General features: G+C 40.7%; 1 protein-coding gene across 6 annotated transcripts; it reads right to left on the bottom strand.

The window, feature by feature from the left end:
* Positions 1-2418: 2418 nt before the first annotated feature.
* On the bottom strand, positions 2419-10517 carry LOC111272542 (uncharacterized). 6 transcript variants are annotated; one of them, XM_022854050.2, is made up of 8 exons: positions 10129-10517; positions 8726-8933; positions 8312-8403; positions 7856-7919; positions 7329-7404; positions 5307-5406; positions 3406-5098; positions 2419-2901 (listed from the first exon to the last, which is right to left on the bottom strand). In XM_022854050.2, exons 2-8 carry the CDS (start codon positions 8880-8882, stop codon positions 2720-2722), a joined length of 2364 nt encoding a protein of 787 aa, XP_022709785.1. In that variant the 5' UTR covers positions 8883-8933; positions 10129-10517; the 3' UTR covers positions 2419-2719. The 6 variants fall into 6 exon arrangements, with proteins under 6 accessions (XP_022709785.1, XP_022709783.1, XP_022709781.1 ...); XM_022854048.2 differs by having other exon boundaries at positions 3204-5098; positions 8726-8970; positions 10129-10504; XM_022854046.2 differs by having other exon boundaries at positions 3204-5098; positions 10129-10504.
* Positions 10518-10800: the final 283 nt, after the last annotated feature.

The raw sequence follows: 10800 nt of genomic DNA, 5'->3' as shown, positions 1-10800 counted from the left end.
GTACTATATAATGTAGAAAAACTCATATCTGTATTCGTTTCAGACGCCCCGCGTGAAACACTCAAGCTTCAAGGTGGTGAATATGGGTTCTTCAGACAGGTATTATCATAGCGACTTCAAAGTAAAGCTAAGAACGCTTCAGAAGATGTGTTAAAAAAAAGAGCGAACGCAATGGACAACCTTACTCGTCTCGTTTTTTCTAGGAGGAAGGAGAGATTGAAACATCATGCACACCAGGCTTAGTCACATGTAGGATACATATCATTATAATTTAACCATAATAACATACAGAACTTAAACCCATCAAATGCTTGTCCTTGCTGTCTTCTGTTAAACGTTCACTCTTTCTTCATCCGCATTGCATCCCGGCTTTTCTACACTTCGGCGACATTTACAAAAATGAATTAATCAACTGAACGTTTTAAAGCATTTCATTAAATGAAAAAATAAGTAACAGATTGGCAGACAGACTGTCCACTGCAGTGGATTATCAAGTTCATCCAATGATGTCAACTTTACAAAGGTAGCTAACTTGATAATGAACCAAGTAGTATATAAGGTAGCAGCGTAGAAGACGCCTCACAGAGGTGCAAAGCTGATGTTGACCGCACTAATTAATTAGTTAACGTATTGAATTATTAAGGACGATGATGACGACAATGAAATAAGGAATTGTTAGATTTTTGTTGATATAGTGAGTTCATACAACTTAGCTTTACAGCACGAACAGAGCGGAGGAGCGTAGAGGGTAGGAGGGGAATATTAACGTTAGAACTAGTCGTATTGAAAAATATAGTCCGATGTACACAGATGCAATCTTGCAGTTACATAGGGCACTTTAAGGCCTCACCTCTCTTAGACATAAATGCATTGAGAGCTAGTTCTGACGTAAAATCTGTGTATTGACAGTTTATTAAAATGCCCTTAGCATGGAGCCTATTCCATGGCTGTATTCTACGCATATGAATACCTTAAAGCTCGAGCTCTCGTAGGACGGGCTTTTAGAAAAAATATTTTACCCCGCACATGATTACGGACACGGTAGCTCCATTTCGAGGACTAAAGGTAAATAATTTGAAATTTTGGCGAATTACATACATTGCCACATACAGCTCACGCTGTATACACCCTTGCAGATTTTTGAAACAAGATTGGTGTGCATGTTATCCCGGAATGGGTCCTTAAAGGCCATTTTAACTTTTGTTTTGTTCACTAGTTTCTACATTTGTCTCTTTTACTTAATAAGATGGAGACCTAAGCAGACGTCGCCTTCGTCTTACTGCTTCCGTTGGGAGGGTTTAATGTCTAGGCTTATTGACTAGACGCCTAATGGAAACTACATAGAAAGACACAAATAAAGTGCCTTTAAATGGGGCTAGAATACTATCTAACCTTTGACCTTGATGCACGTTTAAAAATGGGTTTGCTATTTACTCGTATTACGAGAATACCCAGGTTGGAGCGCATGACAAAAGTCCGGGGTATCTAAGCAGAGGCGGCAAAAGATAAATAATGAAGCTAGCTATGTCGCTTAATGAACTAAATTGATCTGTAGGTCACGATCTATCCGAAGAAGACGTTTGGTTGACAGGGTAAATGCGGAAATGATTTTGCTTATTAGGAGCTCGTGCACTGATGGGTCAAGATGCACGAGCCTGGCAAGAATACCAGCAAAATTTTTAAGATTTACCGGTATTCTCGTCTTAAGGAGCATAGATCGTTACGAAAGACATCAGCTCTGTGACCGCGAATTAAACAGGAAATAATGTCTCGTTTCCATAAACTCTTAGCCAAAGTGGCCGGAAGTAACCAGAAAAAAACCTTCAAGCTAACGACTGAAAAAAAATTAACTCTCTCAATCGCCGCGTCTGTCTTCGTCGAGGATTACTTCAGTCGCGAGGAAGTCAGGGAAAGCACTTCACAAGGGACCATAATAACCAGGTGTGTATCTGTCACATTTGCCAAGCGAGGTCGGAGACGTCGGACGCTGCCGGTGAACGGTTTGACCTTTCCGATAGACAACCAAACTGTTCTAACTTCTGCAGAGAAGTTGACTATCCCAGAACCAGGATCTGAGACTAAGTTTCAGCTTTCATTTGAAGCATATCCAGTCTTTCATTGGGGCGATTCACTATTCTACGTTTCTAAAGTTATCCATTAAGGAAAAACAAGAGGTTAAGGTCAACGAAGCGATACCGTCTGAACTCCGGACACCTTTAAGACAGTACTATGCATGATGGCGGGGTGTCGTAAAGGGGCAGATTTCCAAACAATTTCTCAGCTCGTCATTTGTCCAGTGGTTGTAATAGTATTGTCTTGTGCGTTACATAATAATGTACACCATAGGCAACCGCTGAAGATAAAATACAGAGTAGCCAAGCATCAATTTGAATCGCTTTTTTAATTAAGGCAAACTCGTAAATGGTCATAAGTGAATAGTTTATTCTTCTTTTTCGAGCTATTCCCTACGGTATATAAAATGATTAGAGTGAAATTGTAATGTTTTTTTTTTAAGTATAGCTATTGTTGGGGTCGAGGCATTTTTGTTGGGGAAGATATTCGAGGAGAAATACTATAAGAAGCTATTTCCGGCCTTTTTACTTAGCCTGTATCCATAAAGATGTGTAACTTCCATTGAGACAATCAACTTCATTATTTGATCTGAGTCATATGTTATGCTTTCTATAACGCAGCGTCTACCCGTAGTGCTTCACCATGGTCACAACACCGTTCGAGAGCACGAAGCTAATTCCGCCATAGCTTGATGGCGTATGTCTACGGGTCGACTCATGAATTCTAGAGTAGGTTGGATGGCTACCAACGAAGGCATCTGACCCGGAGCTTGAAGACGATTCGACTGTCCTTGCACCTGGAACCTGAACCTGCCTGCCGGATTTTGACCTGGTGGGAACATTTGCATTTAGACATCAAGCAATTCTATAAAGAGGCCTTTTGATAAACGACACCATTAGCTAATATCGTCCGTTGTTTTGTAAAGAAAAATTCTAATTCTATTCTAAAAATTATATTTAGAACTTGCTTAATAATGATTTAAAAAAGTGGCTTTTGACTTAAGGCTTTTAAACATCACACGCGTCTTGAAGGTGTGAGAGATAATGTATAACGTGGTACCAAAAACCAACAAGGGCTGTATATTTCCATTACTAGGAGTTAGAGAAACGACAAATAAATAAACAGCATACCCTATAATGAATGATCTGCGGTCAGATGATACAAGCGGAAAGGGCGTTCCGCCGACGCCAAAGCGTGGGCTGGGTCTCGTAAATGAGATCTGGCTAGTGAAATCCGGCCCTTCTTGGTTTATATCTTCTAATGATCTACCTCTAAAAGATGAGCTTGTTGGCAATAGGGGCTGATAGCCATAGGATACCCGTTTACGCTGACCTTTAAGCGGCTTCTTGAATCCAGGCTCAGCTTGATATCCGGAAGGTGAATTGAGAAGACTTGCGGGACGTGTAAGAACAGCCTGCGCAAAGGCAGGTCTTAGCGATGGTGCCTGATATAACTGCTGACTATTGGCCACATTTAAATTAGCTAAAAGGTTATTAGGCCTTTGTGGTGACAAGGGCCTCAGACCGCCAAATGGAGATATTTTCTGGCTTAATGCGGTTCGCCCTTGAGCTACAACGGGTGGCCGGAACGCACCTGATGGAAGAAAAGCCGGTCGTAATTTATTTGGTGATGGTGGCGACCCAATACTAAAGAAGGTAGCTCCGGAGGAGTATGACGTTTCCGGACCGTTCAGTTGTGTATGAGGTAGAGTCGTGCTTGGCAAAAGCCGGTTCGTCCGAACAAATTTTGACCTTTCAGATAGATTACTCTGAATGTTCGACGGCCTAGGTTTATGTTTTATGAAGGTTTTTCGAGCGAACTTAGATGAGCTTATTGGAAACACAGAGCCGACTGCTGGCGATAGCACTGGAACTGGTGAACCTGCAGAGGCAGTTGCAGTAATAGGCCTCGGGTGAGCACGGGGCAACATTGGCTGAGGAGGTGTTCTAAAAGAACTTGATGGCAGAATGCCAAACTTAGTTCGCCCTGGCAAGCCAAAACGAATCGTCGAACCAGTTCCCTGGAAGCTGACGAAATCACCAGCTACGTCTGAATTATTACCTGGAGAAGGTTTAACTGTGAACTTCTGTGGCGCGAAGAATATACCTTTATCGTTAGACTGTCGGCTGACAAATATGTTCGGTAGTGTCGCCCTAAATGGTAGTTGCCTAAGCAGTGATCCTTCAGCAAAATGTTGCAAAGGCCGAATACGAGGAGCAGAAGTCGTTTGCAAAGAAAACAACGCTTTGCTCTTATTTTTCAGAGGGTTCAGTCGTGGACCAAGAAAACCCAGTCTGCTGCTAGAGAGTGTTCCCTCAATAGGCGCTAGAATGCGATTGTTCTGCGGTCCCAAATGGTCGTTACTACTAAGCAGCCGAGGTCGGGGACTCACAGTGAGACTAGTCCGTGCAAGTGTAGACTTAGGCCGTTGAATAGAAGCGTTTATGAGGTCGAATCCACGACTGAATGAAAACGAATTCGGCTTGTAGCTGATTCCTCCTGAAAATCCTATTACATCGTTTTTGTTTTGAATCGCACCTTTATAGTTTCTGCTCTGTAAATGAACTTGGTTGGTATTTACGAAAAACGCACCCAGAAAGTTCATGCCGCCAAAACGGGTTAAACCAGAAGGCTGATACATAACAGCTTTTTTAGGAGTCATCAAGGATGCGCTATAGTAGGGAGTACCACCTAAGAAGTTCATTCCGCCAAAACGAATAAGGGAGGGTCGATACTGTAGAGGCACAATTTTTCCTGGTCCTTCCAGAGCCGAAGTAATATTGGTTGTTTCGCGGTGTTGCATAGTTCTATTTACTAGATAGTTCTCCAGTTCGCTAGCATAGAAGCTATTTGAGTAGGGTGCTCCTAGGAAGCCCATTGCCTCTATCGACGTCAAGTTGAGGTTTCGTATGCCAATAAAGTGCATATCGGAGACAGGTCCTCGGATGTCTTTAAACTGGTATGACTTTAGAGAACTGGTGGTACGGGTCCGGTTGAAGCCAGGTCCACGGTTCGTTGGATGAACCTAGTATTTTTCAGATCAGACGAGACAAATATACCTTACTATCCATTCACATTGACGATCGGATAACGTGTTTAGATATATATATATATATATATATATATATTGACATTATTGGTAGTATAGGTTTTAATGCAGCCGTAAGATTTCAGTGTCGCGGAGAGAATAGATCATACAACACTTGTGGAATGTTTTTTCCGTTCTCTGAAACCTGTATGTCGAAGACAATAGATGGTGGTGAGCGGAAGGCGGATTTATCACAGTCGCCAAGATATGACACTATTTGCCCTTTACATTTCGGCCATACAGCCCTGTAAATCACAGATGGCAACGATCATTTTTTTTTGCAGCACTCAATAACATATTGTTAGCGTATACGTAAAGTATCTAAACCCTTTCTACCGAAGAAGACTTGAGTTTCAAAAGCGCATACTTAGCTTATACCCTATAAGAAGAAGTATAACGTAACTTTCTGTCAGACCATAATCCGCCTATCTAAATGCGGTTTAGAACCGAAATTCTCGTTTTTGTAATTGCATTCATTTGAATTAAGGTTCTTGAACAAGCAGATGCCTCAAATAAGTTCCTTGAGGAGACACAATGCAAAGCTGTGGGAGGCACGCTGAGTGAAACTGCACTTTTTCAAGATGTTGATATGCACACTGTACATCTAGGTAGCGTGAAGCTTTAGCATTTTCGAACCGCAGCGACATTGTTAGACTCTGGTGGCACTGCAACTGTTTCTCACGTGTGTCTGTGTCGCACAACTGTCTAACAAAACTACTTTGTTCCAGAAAGGACATAACACAGGGCTCGAAAAGGCTCTGTATTTCGTTCGTTCCTGCGTCGCCGTAGACTTCGTCACGTACTTGAATACTAGAATTCAGTTCTCATGTCGGCTTTCATGAATGGGCGCCCGAATTTCTTTTCAACTTCCGTCTTATTGTGCTCTCTCGTTACTATTACAACTTTCTAAGAAGTTTTTTTCTAGCCCTCTCTCGAGAAAATGTCTTATCTTTATACAGTTCTCCGCGGTCATCGAACATGATGCCCCATAGTATCTTTGTACGTTCGACCAAAAGTCGAGGTGGTTTAAGAGATTCTAATTAAGCCCCATTCCTAGGTGCCAAACTGAATTTTTTGACTAGACAACGCACTCCTCTAACGCAAAGTTTCGAGCGCATACTTTTACCAATTAGTACTGTGGTTTTTATCTTTTCAAATGCTAATTTAAGCTAATGTTTGCTCACCCAGGTCGCCATCTTACGTAGGGCTGTGTTTGCTTCGTTTTTCAGTTCCGCCTTTATCCTGATAGTTCATCATTGTTCTCCTGTCGTCTACACAGATTACTGCACTTACCCTTTTCGGCGTCAATAGTTTTAACTCTCTATTCTACAGTTTGATCCTATGATGGGGCCCTGTGACGCTCCCGCCTTAGTTCACCTTCAGAACGTCCTTCGTTCTGACCTTTTAGTGATCTGAATAGTTAGCGATAATACGTCGAGGAGACGGAGATATTCCAATCGCCTCCGCTATGTCCGAAATCACCCTCATTCGTCGAGTTGAAGGCGTGCTCTACGTCCAGGTGGATAACAAACCAAGAACCTCTAGTTTAAGGCGTCTTTTGGCCATGTTGCAAGGCTAGTGTGTCTTATCCATTGCACCGAAAGGGCACGATGTCCTCGTGCTGGGACTTTATTATTGTATCGAGCCAAGAAATACCGAATCCCAGCCCATATTAAGGGCTTATTTCGGATAAATCAAGATGTAACTGATAACATTTCTTCTATTATGTACCAAACCGATCGAATCATGTACGAAAAGGTGACGTATGTATTGTATAGTTAAGGAGTTAATAGGACAGTGGAGGGGGTGATTTTTGCACGCGGATACTTTGCTCAGTTGGAAGTGATATTGACAGAACAGAGAATATTTATATTGAACATTGCGCAAAGGCCAATGGCTACATTCTATATACACTTGAGCAAATCCTTTAGTTTACCGCACTGCATATGGCAAAAGCGCAGAAGGGTTCACTAATCTTCAACCGAGCTAGTTACTAAATAAATGGCCACAGGTGCTAAGCTGATCTCAGAGAGCTAAAATGCTTGAATGCTCACTATTTAGATCCAGGCAGCTAAAATTCAACAAACAAGGCTTCAAGTGTGTGGCTTAAATCAGATGTGTCTAAAACTTATTATCCTCTAGATAGCGCGTTTATATGTGGGCTTACCATGCGGTGAATCCTTGCTTGTCCTTCACGATCTGGGCGCATCTAATGGAGGCTGTTATATCGTCGCGACGAAGAGCTAAGGTATTTTAATTCAAAGTATAACTAATTAAGATCCAATTTGAATAATTCTGTGTACCTGGCAACTTCTTATTTAACCTTCTCGATTGTATATTTTACGTATAGGTAATTTTACGATTCGTTGGTAGTAAAGCTAGCTGAATTGACATGAACGCAGTTACAACTTCTGGCCCTAGACAAGTTATTACGTAAACGTCCAATTAAAACGACTACAAAAGTCGACTCAAAAATACCGAAAATATTAGCGGTCTACTGTTGAAGTAGGATTCCAGGCTCCTTGCTGCCCGGAAAAGTTATTAAAGGTCGTGCATCGTTCGTCCCCTTTGATCAATGATTTAGTCCTTACGAGAGGTCGTATATTTGAGGGAAATTAATATTTGACGATACGACAAAAGCCATACTGCAGCGACTGGTTCTCCGGCTACGTTAAACTCATTGTGGTCACTTACCATCACATTCTACTTTGCAAGTATTTGTCCCTGTTCGACTGCCGCACCAATATCTGTCATTAATCTACAAAGTTGGCAAGAGAAGCGAAGAACGAAGATATGAGTTTTGCTAATATTAATAACTTCAACGAATAAAGAAAATATCTATTAATTAAATATGCCGGTATCTATATCTGTCAGGCTGAGCATATCTTTTAGATTTATACTTGGAAGTAACGATATAAGCTCTTTGAGGATGAGTTTCTTTTATTCCAAAGCCAGATGAACAAATCAACGACAGATCATTACCAAAACATAAATCAATAATTAATTAAACCTAATACCGCATTCGCATAGGCTTAACTTCAACTTGAAAATTGTTCATTCTGTGCACAGTGATAGTTGTTAAAACATTTGTTGTTTGTTGTTTGTAAAACAAACTTGTTATTGTGTGTATATTTATATAGCAATTCTTACTTGGAAAATTCCGTGATCAGATGAACCATCCAAGTTGGATAGATTGATGGCATCTGTTTTGAACCCGCTTTCGTATTGCGCGATACATGTCCCTGAAATGTCCTCTGTTTGATGTGTCTGATCCTTGCATGGCGTACAGTCTGCCATAGAAGGCACACATATTGACTCCACCTCGATTGACTAGTATATATATTAGTCAGTCGAGACGGAGAGATTAAAAGACTGTTTTTTTTTTCCCTACACTGCTTAACGCAAGTCCTTTTTTTTCATAGGTACAAGGAAGGAAACAGAACGAGAAACTTTGTCTAGCTTGAACTGAATAAGAGAAAAAAAGAACCATTGACTGTTACCAAAATACTGAGAAACGCTACCGTATTATGTCGAGTCTCTCATAGTAAAGAAGTTTCCACTTACATGCTGCCACCTCCTCTTCGGGGAAGTATTTCCTAATTTCTCGAGCAAATTCACATTTACTGAATTCGCGGGCATCGACTTTAATCACCGACAAAATCACCAGAGGAATTATTACAAATGCCACTATCTTTGTGACCTTACCACGTTGTTGTGTCATTCCTGAACTTCACGATGGCCAATTAAGGTATAAGTTTATCTTCTTACGTGGCTAGGAAACATTAGCGCAATTGAAGACAATTAGTAACCTGATGATCCATGATATCAGTAATTTAGATTTGTGCATTACACAATATTTAAGATTATATTATTAATCGAGATACAATATCTAATTAAAGTTGAAAAAAAGAACTAATTAAATGACTAATAATTAAGGTTGTTCAGCCGTAGTTCGAACCAGCGATAATACGCAAATTAACAAATATAGAGCAAAATAACCTATCTTTCCTATCGTATAGAACTCTGGTCAGGTCCCGTATGTACCATTCCATTGTCTAAAAAGTAAAGCTACGAAAGGACCACTTAATAATAATCAGTTAATTTCACGCATACGTTTATATACGAAGTTTTTACTCCTTTAAGTTTAACTTACCAGGTGCTTCTTACCCGATAAGACATTATGTGTAAGACTGTTGCATTCATTCGAGTTAGTTCCAAAATCTAAAAGCATGGAGTAATTCGAATGGAGGTCTGCTTATTGTTTAGCCAAACATCTATGATGATACTCAACAGAGATCTCGGACGTCTAACCGCCATTTACCGCAAGGTCTAAAAGACGTCTAAAAGGCTCGATCCTGCTGGTTTTCGTGGAAAACGTGTGTGCACTTTTGATTTTTTTTCACTACTTTTTATTTATTTTCTCTTCCTTCCGACTTGGATTCTAATCTACCCTTGGGCTGTAAGCTAACAACATGTCGATGCACTGAGAGAAATAGGATTTTTAAAATATAGTGCGTAAAATGCTACAGTTGTTTTCTCTGAAGAAAAGCTCTGAAAGTATTGTGGTAGCATGTTACCTTTTCGATTCGAAGAGTCACTATATTCCGGAACTACGTTTTGAGGGTATTTACACGGTGATTTTTCAAAATTTGCTTACAAGCTATTATATGACCGTGCTTTCATTAGAGCGCTCAAATCATTACTATCCATATCGTAGCCACTTAGATGGAAAATAGCACATTAAATATGGCCTCGCCTTTTTTGTGTGCAAGGTCCCTAAGTCAAATGACGTCGTACCATTATGTGTACACGACTTACGCATCCTTCTACGATTGAATGAACGCAATAATAATAATAATAACGCAATAGTGCTAAAAACTGGAAGGATAAATAAAATCCTGCGTAATCCGTTTTTTTATAGTTCTTAGACAAACTTTGAACGGGCAGCATTGGGTAGCATAACTTACTTTTACAAACCTTTCAGAGGTCACAATGTTTGCTAGCACAAGATGGTGATCTCCACCTCTGTTTGATTACATTTAACCAGTGCAGAGACCACTCGTTGCGTTTAAGGCTGTTTCAACAAACGTCGCACATCGCTGTCAGGCTTCCGATGTACCCCAGCTAACGTCATTCATGGTTAGAAGCCATTACGATAAAAACCGTGTCTTCTTTTTGTTCTTTCAACAGCATCAAACCAATTATCACATCACTCCGGCCGACATGACACTGTGATTCCTTTCCGTCGAACAGTCGTCAGTTGAAGTATAGCGCATCAAATATGCAGCAGGCAAAGCGCGGGGCTCGAAGGCCAAATAGATCAGGATTACTCTTTCCTAAAGTCTGCTCTGTTTTCTGCAACACCACTGAATGCTGCATATGAAATCCATTGCGTTACACTTGGTATATATTGAATTTGCCTATAACGCCACAATTATGCTCCTGTTTATTTTCAATTCCTGCATTATCATAGGCCACTGTAATTTACGATTAGTATTAAGCGTCCTCCTGTACAGTTAGGCAAGGAGACATTACCCACGACGTCAATACGCCGCTACCGGCTGCAGAATCGCTCTTCGTTCATATGTCACCTGTTAAGCTTCATCGCGTCAATGATGCCGCTGACAGTTTAACAGATC

This window comes from Varroa jacobsoni, unplaced genomic scaffold (genome assembly GCF_002532875.2).
Source record: "Varroa jacobsoni isolate VJ856 unplaced genomic scaffold, vjacob_1.0 contig02548, whole genome shotgun sequence".
NCBI classification, from domain to species: domain Eukaryota; kingdom Metazoa; phylum Arthropoda; class Arachnida; order Mesostigmata; family Varroidae; genus Varroa; species Varroa jacobsoni.
Note: the sequence above shows the minus strand (reverse complement) of the source record. Positions and strands in the feature narration are given on the sequence as shown.